Source organism: Bactrocera dorsalis, chromosome 1, assembly GCF_023373825.1.
Source record: "Bactrocera dorsalis isolate Fly_Bdor chromosome 1, ASM2337382v1, whole genome shotgun sequence".
NCBI lineage: Eukaryota > Metazoa > Arthropoda > Insecta > Diptera > Tephritidae > Bactrocera > Bactrocera dorsalis.
This window is the reverse complement of record NC_064303.1, coordinates 57,350,910-57,372,003: the sequence shown is the minus strand read 5'-3', so window position 1 is coordinate 57,372,003 and position 21,094 is coordinate 57,350,910. Positions and strand designations below refer to the sequence as shown.

The 21,094-nt window shown below is 37.0% G+C and overlaps 2 protein-coding genes across 2 annotated transcripts in view; both read left to right on the top strand.

Moving 5' to 3' along the window:
• Positions 1-21,094, top strand: part of LOC105226069 (ATP-dependent Clp protease proteolytic subunit) — a 64,008-nt gene that overhangs the window by 15,402 nt on the left and 27,512 nt on the right. The window lies entirely within an intron of this gene.
• Positions 15,801-16,776, top strand: LOC125775611 (putative nuclease HARBI1). Its single transcript, XM_049446262.1, has 3 exons — positions 15,801-16,092; positions 16,228-16,375; positions 16,455-16,776. The coding sequence occupies exons 1-3, from the start codon at positions 15,974-15,976 to the stop codon at positions 16,686-16,688; spliced, it is 501 nt and encodes a 166-aa protein (XP_049302219.1). The 5' UTR covers positions 15,801-15,973; the 3' UTR covers positions 16,689-16,776.

The window sequence follows — 21,094 nt, the reverse complement described above, 5'->3', positions numbered from 1 at the left end:
GGTTATGACTATTCACTGGGGGTGTTTTTTTGGCGGGTCCCAAACCCAGCGCACAACCCAATGCAGGGGATGTTTCGCCTTCTCACGTTAGCTCGCCTTCAAACGGATGTTCTTAGGCTACCCAGAGGATACTTGGTCAAAGACCGGAAGTCGTGAGCTGCTTGAGTCACATGTAAAAGAATCGTTTCTGGACACTCCCAAGTGAATGGCAATCAGAGAACTTTCCTCACTTGCGTGAACTTCTACACATGACTCCATCCTCCTTCATCAGGCCATTACGAAAGTACTTGTTTGTCAGGTGAAGAAGCTTTGGCTGTCGTGGTAGATGCCAAGTTGACAAGGAATCAGTACAATATAATAAGATTGGCTGCTCGGGATAAATTTCCTTCCTATAAAGTAATACAGGAAGAAAAACAGAAATGTTATGTAATGAACACATCAAGGCAACTAATACGCTTGTCTGTGCAACTTTACAATCCTTACTGGACCACACAATATGTCGTCTGATTATTGCACAGAGGACTGTATTAGATTCCATTTCCGCAAAGGATTTACACAAATTGCGTATGTACACAAAGTGGGTATTCGATGGTAGCTCAGGCCATAGCTCATATAAGCAAGTATTTCATGGTATTGAAGCTTCTGAATCTGCTGTTTTCATAACTAGTATTGTGCCTATTCGTATTGTGTTGGGCGAAAAAGTTGTTTGGCAAAATCGACGCGCTATTGCAGGCCTTTGAAAATTGAATTTATTAAGGAATGCTTTGAAGTTTCAATAGCGGAGAAAAACAGAGTTACTGAAGAGTTTGGAAATCTTAAAAAATCTAAAACGATATGTGATGGAAAATCTATTGAAGTTGAGCACGCTTTACTTTTTACTATGGTGGATGGGAAAGTTTGTAATGCGATAACCCAGACGATATCCACTCAAAAGTGCTACATTTGTAGTGCAACATCAAAAGATGTTAACAATATTGACAAAATGAAAAATACATGCAGATATCTTAAGCTTTGGATTATCAATATTGCACGGATAGATAAGATTCTTTGAGTGTCTTCTGCATCTGTCATATAAACTGCCAGTAGAAAAATGGCAATTTCGAAATGACTTGAAAAAAAATATTGTTGCAGAAAATAAAAAACGAATACAAAACGAATTTAAAAAACGCTGCGGTTTGATTGTTGATGTTCCAAAGCCAGGGTTTGGAAATTCTAATGATGGCAACACAGCGCGACGATTCTTTAGGGAGGCAGAGGTTTTGGCTGAAATTACAAAATTGGATTTAACTTTGATTAAAAGATTGCACAATATATTAATAACTGTAGCCAGCGGACATGAAATAAATTTTGAAAAGTTCACGAAGTATTGCCAGGACACTGCTAGGTACTTTGTGGATAAATACCCTTGGTATCGTATGCCTCCAACAATGCATAAGTTTTTAATACATGGCCCTGAAATAATTTCTCACGCTTTACTACCAATCGGCCAATTATCGGAAGAAGCACAAGAGGCTTGCAACAAGGATTTTAAAAGATATCGCGAACACCATTCAAGAAAATGCGACCGTGTGGAAACTAATATTGACATATTCAATTAATTTATGCTAAGGTCTGATCCGGTAATAAGTTCAAAGAGAAAATTCAAAAGAACTAATAACCAAAAGTTACCAACTGAAGTATTGGAATTATTGATATGTCCACTTATTCCTAATAACGATGAAGAATATGATATTTACGATGATGACGGTCAACAAATCGAAAATTGGTCTAGTGATGAAAGTAGCAATATAAATATATAAATAAAATAAAGCAGTCGCCACCAATCACTATATCGTCACCTAAAATGCAAAAGGCCGTAACTAACAAAAAATTCAAAATTGACTTTTTGATAATATACCCTTTACATCTTAAACCTATTCTAATTTGCTATTTGTATTGCAGGTTTTGTTGTTTTCAAATGAATTATTTTGTTTTTCTTAACTAGTTTAATTTAATTTTATTTTCTCGAATTAAATGTATTAATTAAATAATTTCTTTTGTGTTAAAATACTTACAATAAATAGATACAAAAAGACATAACTTGTTAAAAACTTTTTTAGTTACAGCCTAAAAGCACATTTTCTTATTTTAACCATTGCTTTCATTTTATACACAATTTTTTTCAAGTAGTTACGGCTTTTTGGTTTCAGAAAAATAGAGTGCAAAAGGCCGTAACTAACATTTCTTAAAAACTGCTTTTTTCCAATTAATTTGGTTTTCAGAAACAAATCCGTCTTTGTTTTCTAAGCTTAAATCTACAATTTGGATATTTAGCTTTAAGTAGTCTTTAATCTATAACGTTTTTTGCTTCTCCTGTAAAATACTAAAAATGTTAGTTACGGCCTTTTGCATTTTAGGTGACGATATGAACGGTTCAGGTAAATCTGATACAGTCTAAAAACTTCGGTTGTAAGCGCAATATTCTGAAATTTGCTACACATACTTACTTTAGTAAGAGGAATCAGGGTACCAATTTCCAACTTCCTAGCTTAAGCCGTTTAGTTGATGCCAACTTTTAGCTCATTCTGCCCCACTGTGCAGCGCATTGATATTTTACAGCTATTTAGATTATACACATACATATGTACGTGGTAAAGGATAATGCATTGATGGTGCTCTCAGTTAATTCGGTGAAGCCGACCTTTGTTTTGTTAAAGTTGACGTAGCTACGGTTGGCCACAGAAATAAAATCAGGGGCTTTTATCAGGGGCAATTATCGGTATCACTTCTCTTGATTAACCCCGGAGTTTTATTGACCAATGTCATTGTTTGAGGCGCTAATGCAATCATGTGTTGTACTGTGTTGCACCCCCACACAGAGGGCAGCAGGATGGGTTACCTCTAGTTAAAAGATGAGAATGAGTAAATATTGTATGCCCCAGCCTAAGACGAATGTATGGCTTCAGAACATTTGCTGGCAAGCTTGCTGGATGAGAAGGTGTAACTCTCTTTGGGTTTAGTTTGCAGTAGTGATGACCTTGGATTGCCCAATCAGTTAAATCGAGTTTAAGTCTTTCGTTTTTTATAGCGTTGTGCAGATCGGATTTGGTCAGACGGTTAAGAGTTAGTGCAGGAGACTTTATCACATTTTTGGCAGCGATGTCAGCTCGTTCGTTTCCGAAGATTCCGACATGACCAAGGATCCACATTAGCTTAATTTTGTTTGGTGCTGCGATTAATGAGTTCCTAATGAAGGAAATTATTTTATTCGTGTTGGAAGGGGATTTGATTGCAGTGATGCTTATTTTTTTTTTTTCGCGTACTCGACCGCCAACTCAATTGCTAAAGCTTCAGTAGTAAAAATTGTGCACATGGGATAAAGAAGCCACTGACATATTGCATCTCCATCTTTGTTTGTTACAGCCAAGTGAATATAAAATCCCATCCAGTAGCGCTGTAAGTTTCGACTGCATCTGAGAATGATGCTCTATAGACCGAAGTTTCAACAACTCTTTTCTCTCGGTAAACAGATATGAAATTCTCCTTGACGAAAACAAGAGATCTCGATAACGCTGATGGGATCCTCAGCTGCCTTTTACGTGAAATTACGTTGTTGAATGCATTTGCTAACGCTGTGTTTGTAGCGTCAAGTAGTTTTCCAAGAACACTATTTGTTGTATCGGACACTCTGTTGGATATGCTCGGTAGGCCAGATTCGGCCAATAGAAATTTCGTTGGTGAAGTTGGAAAAGCCTTGAGACTTCGGCGGATAGCTGCATGATAGGGAGCTGAGATTCTGGAGATTGTAGATTTTGCACAGTGTCCATAGATCGGCAGGGCGTAATCAACTTTCGGTAGTAGTAGAGCTCTGACAACATTGATAAGCGTAGCAGAATGTATATAGCTATGTTTGTATGAAAGATACTTAATAATATTTACCGTGCGATTCTGTAACGTGAGACAGTCTCAAGTCTCTAAATTTGAGATTTTGAGTTAGAGACAATTTTTGAGACTTGAGCCGATTTTGCTATTCTGTAAGTGACAGTCACAAAATCTATTACATTTCATCATTCAGAGATGTTTTTACACTTGAATGGAAATAAATATGTCGATAACAAATATTAAATTTTCTATAACATCGTCAAAAAACATACTTTTCAATAAAAATGAAAATATATGTTGACTTTGTTTCATAATATTTACGAAATTTATGTAAAATTTATTTATTTTTAACTTTTTCGTGTTTGAGTTGCTTACAAAATATAAAAATACGACAATCGATTAATATCTATGATGATCTCTATTCAGTATATTCAAAATGGCAGACAAGAGCTCTTTGTAGTTTTGTGACCGGCTAACTACCAGGTCTCAATATTTTGAGACTAACGCTAGAGACTGTTTAGTGAATAGTAACTAGTCTCAAATTGAGACTTTGCCTCAAAATGTCTCAAATAGAGACTAGAGACTGGTTACAGAATCCCGCTATTAATCTAGATATTAAGGAACTTCCAATATAATTACAATGTTGCTTAAAGCAATATTTGGAGTCTACGATTAATCCTAGTATCTTTAAGCTATCTTTAGTCTTAATTGTATGATTTTCAACATTGAGTATAATGTTACACGGCGTCCTCTTTCGACATATATGTAGCAGGTTGGTTTTTTCTAGTGAGAGGAGTGGATCAAAGTTGTGGACCATGCTGCAATGCCGTTTAGAACATTTTTAAAAATTTTTTGCACAGCAGAGATATCGTTGACCTTTGAGAAGATGAGGACATCATCTGCATAGATTTGATGCTCTATTTTCTTGTGCTTGGATAAAAGGTTGCTTAATTTATCGAATGCGATAACAAAAAGTAGGGCGGAAAGGAGTGAACCTTGAGAAGTGCCGTTTGATAAATTGCGCGTTGGTGAGAGGAAACCATTAACCGTCACTGATAGTTTCCTGTTAGTAAGAAAAGATTTAATGAAATTTAAAATCTTGGGGCCAACCTTCCATTTTTGTAGTTGTTTTAATATAACGTGCATTCCTATGCGATCAAATGACTTTTGGAAATCTAACGACAACAACGATACGTGATTTTTGCTAGACAAAGCAGTGGTCACAAAATTATCGAATAAAAGTAAAGTGTCCATGGTACCATGACCTTTCTTGTAAGCAACTTGACGGGGCTAATTAAGTTGTTTCTTCTCGCGAACCACGCCAGACGAGTTCCAATGATCTTATCGAAGACTTTCCCGAGACAACTCAAAGAAGAGATAGGACGATAACTGTTGACATCAGTTGATAATTTTCCGGGTTTTAGTATCGGGATTATGTTTGATGTTTTCCAGAATTGTGGATAAACAGCGGTGTCAAAGATGTTATTATACAGTTCAACTAGACGTATCTTAATTGAAATCGGAAGGTTTTCCAGCATTGGGTAAGATATTTTATCTAACCCAGGCGTTTTCCCTTTTACTGAGGAAAGAGCATATTTAAATTCAGAAAGCGAGATTCTCGATTCTAACATTTTTGCAGTTGAGGAAAGGTCATATGTTGTATCAGTGAAGCTCTCTGGAATTGATGCTTTGCTATTACGAATTTGAAAGCTAAAGTGTTCATCAGAACTCGCGGCAAAAAAGTGGTTTGCAAAGAAATTCGAAATTTGTTCAGACATGATTAGCGGTTCAACAGGAGTGTTAATCCGTGGGATATACGAATTTTTAGTACCACCTGTCAATAAATTTATTTCATTCCATATTTTTTTGGGGGAGGAAGCAGAATTGATATTCGCTGTGAACTTTTGGAAGCAGAGTTGTTTCGCTTCTTTAGTCATGCGTCGAAAATTAGCGTTCGATCTCTTGTACTCTATTAAGTTTTCAAGCGTTTGACAACGTTTGTATTCGTGCCATGCCTGTTGCTTCTTTGATCTAAGAGACGCTAGATTGGCGTTCCACCATGGTACATTGTGCTCGGATTTTCTACCATTTGTATGTGGTATAGACAGATTTGCTGCGGAGCGAATAATTTTTTGAATAAGAGCAGCTTCTCTATTATTGTTATTAGAGATGGGTATTTTGTTATTTGCCTCTTCACATAGATCTGAAAATTTACGCCAGTCAGCGAAGATAGTTTTAAATATGAATTTTGGTTTGAATTTGGAACGATATCGCTGCGTGTTGATTTTGCAGATAATTGGATAGTGATCGCTACCGTGTAAGTCGCTTGACAAACTCCAACTGCAATTTGTGGCAAGGGATGCTGAGCAAAAGGTGAGGTCAAGATGCGAGAATGTGCCATGAGTTGAAAAATGGGTTGCACTACCATCGTTAAGGCAAATGAGGTCGGAAGTGAGCAAAGTATCTTCAATGTGTTTTCCTCTTGTGTTTTCTTTTGGAGATCCCCATATTGAACTCCAAGCATTAAGATCACCTGCGAGTATAACAGGTGATGAGACTTGTTGCAGCAAGTATATTATGTCTGCGTTTGAAAAGGTTTGTGTCGGCGGTATGTAGGCGCAAATTATATTAAGTTTAAACCCTAAATCAACCTCGATGGCAATAGCAGATATTGAGGATTGAAACATTATTCTTTTAAAAGGCAAGCCTTTTTTAACCAACACTGCGACACCTTGTTTACTTGAAGTTATGTTTGACAAGTTTTGGAATATGCCTGAATAGCGCTTCGGGTGAACTGCATTCGCATTGTAAGGTAAATGCGTTTCATTTAGTAGAATTACTGAGGGTGAGTGGGATTGCACCAAGAGCTGAAGCTCATGGTAATTGTTGTAGAAACCATTCATGTTCCATTGTAAGATGGAAAACATGGATGTAAGAAAAGAAATAAAGGTTTAGCTTGGAAATATGATTTGTGTTTTGAGTTATTTTCGTTTGTTGAGTTATTTGTCAAAATGAGACATGGCCTCGTCGTCTTCTGAGGACATAAGAGAATCGCCTCCATGAGAAAGACAGATATTGTTTGAGTTATAAACTGTGTTACTTGTGTTGTTGGTATTTGAGAGGTAAGTTGAGAAGTTTATAGGTGAGTTTGAGTCAGAAATTGTTTTACTTGTTGGTTGATAGTGAGTTTTTTGTTGTTGCATGAGAGCGTGACAACTTTGCTCAAGTTCTTTATAGTAGCCGGGTGCTGTGAGATCGTGTAAATTGGGATCGGGAAATTGAGAAGAGAGTTCTTCAACTATGTATTATGTACTCGTATGTGAGTTTGTATATTGTTTTCTGATAATTGTTGTTCGTTTGAAGCATTTTCGTAAGAAGTTGATTGCGAATTGGTAGGTATGGGAATTGGGGTTGAGTAAAGTGCTGAGTTTCTTGCTTGCTATTTTGCTGATGAGAGACTGTCGCTGAGAAAGAAGGCGAGTTTTCGGGGAAAGAGACAGTTGAGTTATAAATTTTAATAGCTTCACGCATGGTGCATTTCTTTGTTGTTTTAATTGCTTGTATTTGCTTTGCTTGCATATATTTTGGACACTTGTTTTTGAAGAAGCTGCGTGATCAGCCTGGCAGTTGGCGCAGAAAGTGCGTGTGCATTTTTGAGGGTTGTGGGGAGGAAGACTACAAATATTACAAGCTGCTTTTCCTTTGCAGTACTTTATGGTATGTCCAAGCAATTGACAATTTTTGCAACGCATGGGATTTGGTATATATTGTCTGACGTTGACTCTACGCCAGGCAATATCAATTTGTCCAGGTAAGTTGAACAAATCGAAAGTAAGCAACACAACGCCATTTGGAGTAAATTGGTTGTTTTCATTTTTCCTCTGAAATTTTAAAGCGGCAACTACACCTTGTGCACTTAGCTCGCTAACAATTTCGGTTTCACTTACATTGTGTAGGAAGGGGGCGAATACTGTACCTTTAGTGAAGTTCAGGTTGTCGTAGCTTTGATGCTACAGATTCCTGGAAGTTGCTTTAGTTGCTATGGCCACTGGATGCGACTTCATGTCTAATGGCAAGCCGACTTATTGGGCTTCCGACACAAGAAAATTACCTGACTTGATCGACTTTTTCTTTACTCGACAAATATCCAAGATCGTCATTACTATGGAAAATGGATTGGACTTAAATTCGGACCACTCGCCAGTATATCTATCCCTAAATGGGCATCTACAAGAAATCGGCATATCGCCTTATCTTTCTAATAAGCATACGGATTGGGAGTACAATATTGATATTTTAGAAGGTGAAGTTTTTACATTTACGAAAACCATTCAAGAATCGGCTTGGAAAAGTACTCCTGTTCCTAAACAAAAAATGTATATACTAAAAATCCATCAAACATTTTAGATCTTATAAAGAAAAAGAGAAAATTACGTAAATAATTACAAATCACGCGTTTTCCTGAATACAAAATAGAATTGAACAATTTAACTAAGGTTCTCAGTACCAAAATAAAGTTATTTACAAACCGAAATATTTCTAATTATATTGAGAAATTATCGCCAAACAAACGTTCCGATTATTCTCTTTTGGAAAGCGTTCGATAGAGTATGGCACTATGGCTTACTTCATAAATTAAGACTTCTCTTTCTACAGCATCTAACTGACCGCTATTCCGAATCAAACAGGGACAATGGTATACTCGTACTACGTTACAGCCAATAAGAACGGGTGTACCCCAAGGAAGTGTCCTGGGACCACTCTTATATAGGGTGGACCACATAAAATTTTAAATTTCGAAGATAGGGCGTAAAAGATTGAGTGTAGCGTTTGCTGTATGGCACGTAGCGCCGTCCTGCTGGAACAAAATGTTGTCCAAGTCTCCCTCTTCAATCTGCTTGAAGAAAAATTCGGTTAACATAGCTCGATATCGCTCACCATTGATGGTTACAGTTCCTTCTTCATTTTCGAAGAAAAATGGGCCGATGATTCCACCAGACCAAAATCCGCACCATACAGTGGTTCGTGCTGGGTGCATTGGCTTCTCGACGATTACGTGCGGGTTTTCTGTGCCCCAAATGCCGCAATTCTCTGTTGGAAATGAGCCTCGTCCGAAAAGATGATTTCGGTAAAATTGACCATCCTCGGTCAAACAATCTTCTGCCCAATCTGCGAACTGTAAAATAGCGAACAGGGACCCATTTCGTAAATTTTAGACTTCTACTGAATATTTGTCACTTTCCGAATGGTATTTGACGTTTCCAATGTCAAAATATAGATAATTCAAATTTAAAACGTTAGATGGCCCACCCGTTACATTGACACAGTTTTTTTTTCATTTATGTACATACATATGTTGCTCATTTTGATATCCGTCAATTTCATTGAATTATTTCTTTGCATTTATTTCATATTAAACAAATCAAAAGTTGCAAGGGTTACAGTTCAAAAAATAACTATTGATAACTTTACTGGATACATTATTTATTAAGGGTGAGCGTTCGTTGCACCTGTTGATTTCCTTTAAAGAACTGCGAACATAAATCGATGTAAACTGAAAACTTCATCAACGCCCTCCAAAAAATGCGGTGGACGGAACAAGGACTGAAGCGATTAGGTCCTTGTGGCATTTATTACAGTGGCCATATAAAGGAGCGTAAATTAAGTGTGGGATTCGTGGTGTTAGAGAGACTCTGTCGCCGAGTACTATCATTCACCCCGGTAGATGAACGTCTAGCCACAATCAACATCAAAGCAAAGTTCTTCAATATGCAGAAGAGAAGGACGATGTGACCAAAGATGCCTTCTATGAGGAAAGATCTCCAAATGGGTTGAAGCTGATCGACTTCGCTGGCGCCCAAATATGGTTATCTGTAGTACTAGATTCCAACATAAGAAAATACATCAAGCTAACTGGGTGTCTCCGGATTGAAAAGCCATCAACCCGATCGATCAAGTTGTGATAGACGGATGACACGTCTCTAGTGTTTTAGATAAGCGTACGCTCTGAGGTCCTAACATCGACTCGGACCACTATCTTGTTGCGGCCAAGATACCCACCTCTTTGCAGTAAAAAAACGCACGTCAACAAACACAAGGAAGGTTCTACGTCGATCGCAAATACATCAGACAGCCGAACGGTTTTCAACTTGACTTGTACTCTTACTCTCTGAGCTTGACAAGCTGGCCCACAGGTTAAAATCCCCGCAGCGATTTTATAGATATTGTTGTAGCTTGTAACTGCGCTATAGCATGAGATTCTAATGCGTGATGGCTTAACTGGTTTCTAACAAACACTGCTGTTCCAACATGTGCCTTTCGATGTGGGTGATTCGTAACATGTAGTCTAAATATTGGTATAACGAAATTGTGTACACTAATTTTTTACTTAAAACGTTTGCAATATTTGTAGAACATGGTTGGACGAAAGTATGTACGACGATTGGAATTTAAGTGTGCTCTGCCCAATCCACAAAAAGGGAGACCCCACAATTTGCGCCAACTACCGTGGGATACCGCGCCTCCTCAACATCGCAGTTCTCTCGATCGTATTGTTTGAAAGATTAAAGCCCATCGTAAACGAACCTGGAAAAACACCAAATATTTGTCGATTTCAAAGCTGCTTTTAACAGCACCAAAAGGAGCTACCTTTATGCTGTCTATGTCTGAATTTTATATCCCGGCAATATTTATACGTCTGTCTAACCTCTCCGAGCCGTTCGATACCCACCACAGTTTCAGACAAAGCAACTCCATTTCGCTCCGTCAGAATCGGGAAGGACCAAACGAGGTTTCAGACAAGGCGATTCCCTATCGTGCGACTTTTTCAACCTGTTTCTGGAGAAAATAGTTCGAGCTGCAGCACTAAATAGAGAAGGTACCATCTTCTATAAGAGTGTACAACTACTGGCGTACGCTGATGATATTGATATCATCGGCCTCAACACCCGCGCCGTTAGTACTGCTTTCTCCAGACTGGACAAGGAAGCGAAACAAATGGGTCTGGCAGTGAGCGGGGACAAGACGAAATATCTCCTGTCATCAAACAAACAGTCGTCGCACTCGCGACTTGGCACTCTCGTCACTGTTGACAGTCATAACTTTGAAGTTGTAGATAATTTCGTCCATTTGGGAACCAGCATTAACACCACCAACAATGTCAGCCTGGAAATCCAACGCAGGATTACTCTTGCTACTTCGGACTGAGTAGGCAATTGAAAAGTAAAGTCCTCTCTCGACGAACAAAAGCCAAACTCTATAAATCACTCATAATTCCCGTCCTGTTATATGGTGCAGAGGCTTGGACGATGTCAACAACGGATGAGTCGACGTTGCGATTTTCGAGAGAAAAGCTCTGTGAAAGATTTATGGTCCTTAGCGCGTTGGCCACGGCGAATATCGCATTCGATGGAACGATGAGCTGTACGAGATATACGACGACATTGACATAGTTCAGCGAATTAAAAGACAGCGGCTACGCTGGCTAGGTCATGTTATACGGATGGATGAAAACACTCCAGCTCTGAAAGTATTCGACGCAGTACCCGCCGCGGGAAGCAGAGGATGACCTCCACTCCGTTGAAAGGACCAAGTGGAGAAGGACCTGGCCAATTGGAATATCCAATTGGCGCCACGTAGCGAAGAGAGAAACTACTGGCACGCTGTTGTGGACTCGGCTATAATCGCGTAAGCTGTGTCTACGCCAGTAAAGAAGAAGAAGAAGAAGATGCTTTAGTTGGCATTTAGATTATTTCTCAACAAAATACTAACTTCGTTATTTTCGAGGTTCGAAACACCCATTGGGTAAGTATATATTCTGGGGTATACCGCTTCTTCCACTTCTTTTCAAATAGTTCATGTTGAAAGGTTTATCTTTAATGTCATCAGCTTTTGATCGACTGTAGTTTGATATTCTTATTCCTCTTGAAAATAAGAATTTTTAGTCTGTTAAATATAATTTTGTTGCTTTGGGCCCGTATACCTTGCAGTGCCACTATTTGGCCTTTTGATCTGATTCGAAAGTGATACATAAGGAGAGAAACTTCTAATTCTTCGTTTGATAGGCTGTCTGATTCTGGCTAAACTGTTAATGTTCATTAGTTGAGGTGGCTCCTGTTCTCTCTCCTGCTTATTAAAAAATAGAAGGTTGTTCAACCCGAAAAGCTCTTTCTTCCAAGCTTTTAGCAAAATTATTTGCGAATTGAAAGCGTTCACGATTAGACTAAACTTCTTGACGTGACTTAAACGCGGATTGCAAGTCACTTGGACGAATACCTAACGCTTACTAATGTTTCGAACTTCCCTTGTACTTTTCGAAAACCTTATACTACTGTGAGCAAAAAATATTCATACTTTTTATTTTAAATTTCGCGCCAAAACCCATCCGTCGAAATATTTTTTTCTCTAGGTTGGTATGACTGTCAGTGACGTATGTGCCAAATGTCGCATCGAAATAATCATTAGTGTTTAGTGTGAGGTACAAAAAGTGCATTCGGCGAATTTTACGATTAGTGAAAATGCTGACTGCATCGAATAAAATTGCCCGCTACATTGCGTTCCAAATAAAAATGCACGAAACCGCAAAACAACGAGTTAAAAAGCTGAAGGAAGATTTCGTTACGAAATTCGAATACTGCATAATGGATGACTAGACCTACGTTTTAGCGGACTTTTTTCAGCTACCTGAACATGAATTTTATACAGCCGATTCTCGAGGAAATGTTTCTGAACAATTCAAAACCAAAAAGTTAACAAAATTTTCAAATTGCAGTTGTGACAAAAGAAACAGCTCATTCGTTACATCGGGTACAATCAACAGCGATATGTATGTGAAGGTGTTCGAGTTTCCCTGCGCCATGAGACGTATGTATGTTTCGTGTTTACTTTCAAAATCAGGTACTAACAAATCATATCTAAATGATTCTACCTCGGCTATCGTTACTAAATCAATTAAATTTTTGTTCAAAACTTTGAACATGGTTTGTGAGTGCAGTGTTAACTGCAAACTCGATAAGCACTTTGATTTCTGATTCTCTGAACCACATTTTATTTGTTAGGCTTTAATAGGACCACCAATTTTCGCTATCACCTGGCTTTAAGTTATTATTTTGACTTGGTCAATACGACTTGATTTAATTTTTTACACATTAAGTTAAAATTCTTTTTTGTTTTACTTTGTTTTATAGTTTTTGCCGTTGGGCGCGAATTAATACGTTTTTATTATTTTCCTTATTTGCTCTATTTATTAAGAGCGGGCGTTCACTGCACTTGTTGAGTTCCTTTACAGAACTGCTAAGTTAAATTTAAATAATCTTAGAACTAAAGCAAAGCCATTCGGTGCTACATACGTGAGGGTTGCCAATAAAATTCACACAAGCAACAAGCGAAGAATACGTATATGCAGTCAGGGTGAGAACGGAAAATCGCAGACTCAGATCACGCGCGGTCTTTAATGCATCTCTTATAACATTTACAATTCTTTCTATTCCATTTTATTTTTCTCCGTTCGCAATAATTCTTGTTTTGTTAATGTGTAAATTAGTCAAATTTAATAAATTTATAATTACGATTTAAAACTATTTGTGCATTATTTATGATTAAAGAAATGTCTAAAAACTATTTGGCGAAGTGTTAGTGCATATAATGTAGGATAATATTACAGACTTTAATTTAACTTAAAAAGCTAATATCTCGAAAACTATCGGTTTTCTGCGGTTATATGTGTATATAGTATATTCTTAATTTGGAGAACATCCTGTCTCCGCCCATACCAATTTTATTTTCGATTTCGATTCATGCTATACTATAGTTTTCGCAAACGGTTTAAGGATTTGCTGTTCTTTCCTCTGGTTTTGGGTTTTCACGTGCTGATTATTAAGCCAGCCATTGGGTATCTCCTTAATAATTTTCTTTCGTACAGTTTCACCATAAGTTTTCGTCTATATCGATTGCATCTTATACTTTTCGTTATTTTATTTTCGAATAAAAACCTCAATATTATAATTTATGTAATTATTGTTAAGGTGTTAATTATTGTTTAAGGTTTAGATTTTCGTGTAAAAATATTACTTTTTTTTTAAGTATGAATTTTATTCGGACCATTATTGAGCATACTTTTAACAAAATAGGGTAATTTTTTAGTTTATAAATTTTAGACACGTTTTTATCAAAACTATTTTTTCAAAGTCCGTGTTTACTGTAATGTAAAAACTGCTTGACCGATCCATTTCAAACTTTGTACAAATTTTTGGCATATACAATACCTGCCCCATCATTAAGTATTTTTTTTGTTTACATTAAGGGTGTTTTCCACTCACAAAATGGCGGAATTTTTTAGTGGAAAATATCAGTTTTCACTTTAAATGGCCGCAAACAATTTTTAAATGAACAAAAATTTTCAGAGAACGATTTTTCTTGGTTGTTTATTTTCGGATAATTTCCAGCCGAGTTAGGGTGAACATCGCAAAGTGTTTTTTTTTCTTAAAATTACTTAATCCATATTTAAGAAATAAATTCGCAAAAAAAGTATTTTTTCTACCTTAAAAACCTTACCCACGCCGTCATTCACATGCAAACCTATGTCGATAAGAAGTATTGTGGGTTTTGACTAAGCCAATAGGTTAGTCTCTATTCCCTTTCATCATTAAAAATCTCTCTTGGACAGCAAATACACACCTGGAACTTGCCACCAAATTTTTTGGGGCGGCTAATATATATTAGGTTGTCAAAAAAGTCTTGCGGTATTTTCGCTAATTGGCGCTGAAAGCTCGTAGTTCTAGTTTTATTCGTCGCATCGGGTCATGCTATACCTTTTTGGAAAGCTCATTTCACCCGCTAACACGTGTTTGATTGTCGTTTCTTTTAAGTCGTTCGTGAGTTATAGCGTCGCAAACATGGAGCAAAATAAAGAGAAAATACGGCATATTTTACAATACTACTACGATAAAAGCAAAAATGCATCTCAAGTCATGCGGGCATTTTTTTTGTTTGATCGCAGGACTGTGCTAAAGAATTAGCTAATGGGTTTGGGTGATCTCGAAGTTTAGATATACATATATTACATTCTGCTGTCCTCTACTTCTTTTTTAACTAAAGGAATACCAAGATCTCTAGCGATATTTTCATTACCCATATACTAAGTCGAGGACGTGATTGTTCTAAGCATTTTCGATATTAACGTTTGTATTATATAAATATTAGTTTCAGAGGTCGTGTTCCACAGTTGTATGCCATACATCCAAATCGACTTTATGACCGCATTATATGTACATATAAAAACACTTTGTTGTATAGGTTAAGTTTGGTGTATTTATTTAAAAGCCCATTTAAATTTGCAGTTTTTATCTTCATGCAAGCTATTTTACTAGAGATACGTTTTCTCCACGTGAGCCTTCTATCTAGGTGAATACCAAGATAAGTTACTTCATTCACTTGGGATACTAAAATATTATTCATTTTTACTGCCGGGAACATTTTGGTCTTATCATTCACATTTATACGTCAGTTAGCTACCATTCTTCGACAGAAATTAAGCACTTCGCTAATATTCTTGAAGCTAAAATGTGTAAAAAAGCTGTGTCATCCGCAAAACTTGTCGATACAACTGTGTGTACTGTGTATATGATGTTTACAGCCCTATTCTCATGCCCTCACAAAAGTCACCAACCTCACCACAGTTATGTTTCTCACTATAATGAGGGTTACCTTATTCTGGCGAAAATTCAAAAGCTCAAATGCTCACTATTATCACAAATATCTGTGACGTGTGAAAGCAGCCATCATAATAAAAAACATCTGTGTTTGTTTTGTTTTAAATCAATATTTTACATTTTAAAAAAATTGAGAATTGAGTGTTATAATTAGCATGGAGGAGCTATTCTTTGTATATGCGGCAATTGATGAGGAGGAGGAATGGGGGGTAGGAGGAAAATGTTGAAGGGTTTGCGAGACAAAAGCGATCCTTGTACTATGCAGGAAACAACATTTATTAATACATTTCGATTCTCAAAATCGCTATGCAAATATACCTTTTGATCTGCGTTTCCTGGCGTGTTTATATTTTTACGGGCATGGCTCTTACCAAAAATGCGTTGGTAATAGTTATAAGCTTTCTATGAGCCAGCCCTCTGTGTCTAGAGCTCTGCACTTTATTTCGAAATTAATTGTGGATGTTAAGGGCAGTGAAATTTGTTTCCCTTCAAGCGCGCAGGATGTTTCGGATACAAAGAAGGGGTAAGATAAATAAATAAAAATAAATATAAATAAATAAAAATAAATATAAATAAATAAAAATAAATAAAAATAAATATAAATAAATATAAATAAATAAAAATAAATATAAATAAATAAATAAATTTTTTCTTAAAGATTTTACACGAAATTTGGGATCAAGGGCACAATCGGCGCAATCGACTGTACCCATATTGGGATTGTTTCACCCTCAAGCACAGACGCCACTACTCCTCTCTCACTTTTCATGAACCGGGAAGGATTTTACAGCCTTAATGTAGAAGCAGTACGTAATGTTCTATATTATACAAGCTATTTACCAATCTTTCTATTAATACATATGTATATATTTGCATTTTTGGCAGGTTTGTGATCATCGACTTCTGTTCAAAGCACGTAATACCATTGACAGAGCCTTTGGTGTTTCGAAGTCACGATTCCGGTGCCTCTCAAAACACCGCATTCTTCATTACAGCCCTCAAAAAGCGTCTTTGATTATTTACGCGTGTACAATTCTTCACAACATTTTACTGAAGCATGGTGTGGCTGCAGACCTTGGCTTCGAAGAAATTTTAGAAGAATCACAAGACACTAGATAGAACATTACATTACATGTCTTTATAGTATACATACATATGTATGTATATATTTCCAGTGGCGTTATGTACTATAAATATATATATATATATATATATATATATATATATATATAAATATATATACATATAAGTAAGTTACTTACTGTCTCTGTACATTTTACTTCCTCTAAGAATGAATAAAAAGACATCTACATATGTTTAAATAATTCATTTTATTTCATTTAATTTTTTTTACATTTTTAATAATTTTTTTTTTATTTTTTTACATTTTTATTTCATTTTTTTATTTTTTTACATTTTTATTGTTACTTATCTAATTTCTCAGACAATTTAGCCATAACCTCTGACAGCGAGGTTAGTGCTTTTGTCATTTGGGTCAGCACCCCTGTCATCTGCACATTTTGCTCTACAATTGTCCTTTATAGAGCAATGGCCTCCTCCTCTCGCTTTTCCCGAGCCTCCATTTTCTTTAGCACTGTCCCAAGCAGCTTCGCTGCAGTCAATTTTTCAGGAGGGATGTAAGAAGGAGATGGCATAAGAGAAGATAAGATGGGAGGAGATAAGGAAGATATGAAGGTGATGGTGAGGAAGAAAAATGAGGTGATGGCGAGGAAGAAAAATTTAAAGTTAGAGCAGGAAAAGCAGGAGCAGGCGATGTGACTGCTAGCGAGGATGCTGGAGCAGGCGATTCGACTGTTGGTGTTGGCACTGGAGCAGGCGATGTGACTGTATTTAAATACAACGGCAAAACCTGTAAGTATAAAACGGACCAATTATTGCCTCATATATAGTCCGACAAATATTAAATTAAAATATTACCTGGTGACCCAAAGTCACAAAACCCGGCAATCCATCCACCGCTGCTGCTCCAAAAGTTGAAACTGCTTGCTCCTCGAATTCGCTCATTCCATTTATCGGAGGGCCTCCACCAGTCGCTTGCGCATGTGCCTTCAGTTGCGCACTCGCATTGTTTCCAATGCATCAATGACTATAGAAACATATTTTATTAATGTGAAACATACACAAACATTTAGGACCTCTTAAAGCATTTAAATTATCTGCTAACTCCGACCAAAGTATTTGCAGCCCTTGAGGGTTGGTCGGAGTTAGCTTCCCCCGTTGCAACTCAGGATGCTGCTGGCAAAACATTATGTAATGTTGCAGCTGCTCCTGAGTTGTCCTTTCCGTTTTTGTACGCCTAGGAATATATGAAATTATTGTATATATAGATGTATATTTAAAATTTGCAAAATTACTTACATATGCTGATTATCTATTGTTGTGTACTTTTTGGTTTGCTTATTTTTCGTAAAACAGCTGTTTGACAGCTAAAAGCTTTTTACCTCACGTGGTGACTTTTTTAAGCTTTTTTCTTATGAGGTTTGAGAAAGAATAGCCTCACAAAATATGCCTCACAAGAAATCTCTCAAATATTTCCTCTTGTCAGAATGGGGCTGTTAGTCTTGAACCTAAAACCCTGCCCTGTGGTACACTAGCCCTTATCCGTCGTTTATCAGATATAAAATCTTCCGCTTTAACTATAAATTATTTATTTTTTAAATAAGACTCCAATATTTTATACAAGTCTTAACCTTCAAGCGGGCGCGCGGTCATTTGTAACGGGAGCGGGCGCGCGTAACCGAAAAGACGTTTGAGATGAATAAAAGAAATAAAGTACTAATTATTCAGTAATTATTTATTTATTTGTACTTAGATATATTATCATTGTCCTTAAAGTCTATTTTGTCAAAAAAAGTAATTAAAATTATTAAAAATGTAATGTGTAATAATAGTAACATAAACGTAAATGTACTAAGCGTCGTCGATTCGACTACGCGCGCCCGCTTGAAGGTTAAGGTAGAAAGTTTTTCATCTTATATAAAAGGCCTTCATGCCACACCTTATCAAACGCCTAAGTCTAGAAATATAGTTGAACAGTACTCTCTGTGCTCATATGCTTTTCGTATTTCCATTTATTTGCTCTACCGTGATATGTTTATCACGAAACCCGAATTGGAATTATATTATTTTCGTGGAGGAAAGTAGACACCTCTGATAGGAACAACTTTTCAAATATTTTAGATATACAGGGTAGAAGATTGATTGGTCTGTATGAAGACGGCTATGTTAAGTCTTTTCCAGGTTTATATAGTATCCGAAACTAAGAATTGCATTTAAGAGCAAGGAGAGCAAAGTTACAGCAATATTTGGTAACTCAATTGACATTTTGGGGTAATATTATTCTGTCCTGGCGACTTTTTTGGATTAAGTTCTTTTATGATTCTAATATTTTCAGAAGGTGATGTCTTAAAAGACTCGAACGTCTCGTTAGCTGGGTTGGGTATGATGACAGCTTAAAGTTGTTCTTTGGGTAAAGAGGTTGAAATACACTTTCTTGCAAAACAATTATCCCTTTCTTTGACACTTTGGGCCCAATTTTCACCCAAGTCTCGTATAGGCATGTTGGAGTTGACTGGTGGCTTCATGGATTTTTGTGCTTTCCAAAGGGAATTCTGCTTGCTTAAACTTTGACACAGCTTCTTTATATTCGTTTCTTTCTCACGTTTAAGCTTTTGTAATTGAGTGGAAGTGAAGCGATTTATCTACCATTCTCGTCTTTCACGGCTTTTTTCATTTACAAGCTTTTCTATTTTTCTATTACTAATTTTTCTGGGACCAAGCGACTTATAGTTTTTGTTTGATGTTTCTAAGACAGTTGCGTTAGTTATTATATCATTGAGTTCTCTTATGCTTTCGTCAATATCTCTTCTCCTATTTTTTATATTTTAACCAATTCGTTTTATAAGATGTTAGATCCACTTTCGCTTCAACGGTGGTTGTTCACATAGCTTTATTAGTGCAGGAGAATAATCAGAAGATAGATCAGTACATGTATTAGCCGCCATCCGCTATTTATCTAAGAATATTTTTGATTACAGCAAAATCAATTAAATCTGGAATTTTGTTTCGATCACTAAGCCAAGATGTTGGCTTACCAGGAGATATTATATTTATGTTTTGTAGTGTAATCTCCACCTGCTAGAAATCTATGACCTAGTGTTCCAAAAAAGTCTTTAAATTGTGCCTTTCCATCTAGGTGATTTGTAACATAGAGTCTAAATCCCGGTATAACGAAATTATTTTATTCGTAAGATGAGTTTCTGATAATGGCATAATATCTATATTATTTTCATCATTTTGTTTTAGGATGTAAATCACCATACTCCACACAAACACTAATTAGGGTGCAATATGCTTTCGGGTGTCCATATTCTTGGCAGTTTATGCCTTGTACTGAACCGTTCTTTTATATGGTTCCTCAAGAGAAATTCTGCATTGGGCATATATTTTAGGTTGTTAATCGGATATGTTTCAATTTTTCTTAAGTTGGTTAGAATTTGGCATCAATTTTATTTTGAACATTTGTTGTGGGACTTTGTTCCTGTTAAAAATATGTATTACTGATTTAATACTAAAATCACTTTCTTCCAGTGCTATTTAACATCGTTAGAGTCTACCTTTTCTGACAACTACCAGACCTTTTGAGCTCTTCAGTTGGTAAGAGTAGTAACTCTTCTTCTTCTTTACTGGCGTAAACACCGCTTACGCGATTATAGCCGATTCAACAATAGCGCGCCAGTCGTTTCTTCTCTTCGCTACGTGGCGCCAATTGGATATTCCAAGCGAAGCCAGGTCCTTCTCCACTTGGTCCTTCCAACGGAGTGGAGGTCTTCCTCTTCCTCTGCTTTCCGCGGCGGGTACTGCGTCGAATACTTTCAGAGCTGGAGTGTTTTCATCCATCCGGACAACATGACCTAGCCAGCGTAGCCGCTGTCTTTTAATTCGCTGAACTATGTCAATGTCGTCGTATATCTCGTACAGCTCATCGTTCCATCGAATGCGATATTCGCCGTGGCCAACGCGCAAAGGACCATAAATCTTTCGCAAAACTTTTCTCTCGAAAACTCGCAACGTCGACTCATCGTTTGTTGTCATCGTCCAAGCTTCTGCACCATATAGCAGGACGGGTGCAGAGGACTTTACTTTTCAATTGCCTACTCAGTCCGAAGTAGCACCTGTTGGCAAGAGTAATCCTACGTTGGATTTCCAGGCTGACATTGTTGGTGGTGTTAATACTGGTTCCTAAATAGACGAAATTATCTACAACTTCAAAGTTATGACTGTCAACAGTGACGTGGGAGCCAAGTCGCGAGTGCGACGACTGTTTGTTTGATGACAGGAGATATTTCGTCTTGCCCTCCATTTGCGTTGCTTCCTTGTTCAGTCTGGAGAAAGCAGAACTAACGGCGCGGGTGTTGAGACCGATGATATCAATATCATCGGCATACGCCAGCAGCTGTACACTGTTATAAAAGATTGTACCTGCTCGATTAAGTTCTGCAGCT

What these genes read in the sequence shown, in the direction of transcription:
- LOC125775611 (XM_049446262.1), top strand. Translation starts at nt 15,974, where the DNA reads ATGAGCCAGCCCTCTGTGTCTAGAGCTCTGCACTTTATTTCGAAATTA. An exon ending in GTTTCGGATACAAAGAAGGG is followed by an intron (nt 16,093 to 16,227) that starts GTAAGATAAATA and finishes TTTTTCTTAAAG; the next exon opens with ATTTTACACGAAATTTGGGA. An exon ending in ACAGCCTTAATGTAGAAGCA is followed by an intron (nt 16,376 to 16,454) that starts GTACGTAATGTT and finishes CATTTTTGGCAG; the next exon opens with GTTTGTGATCATCGACTTCT.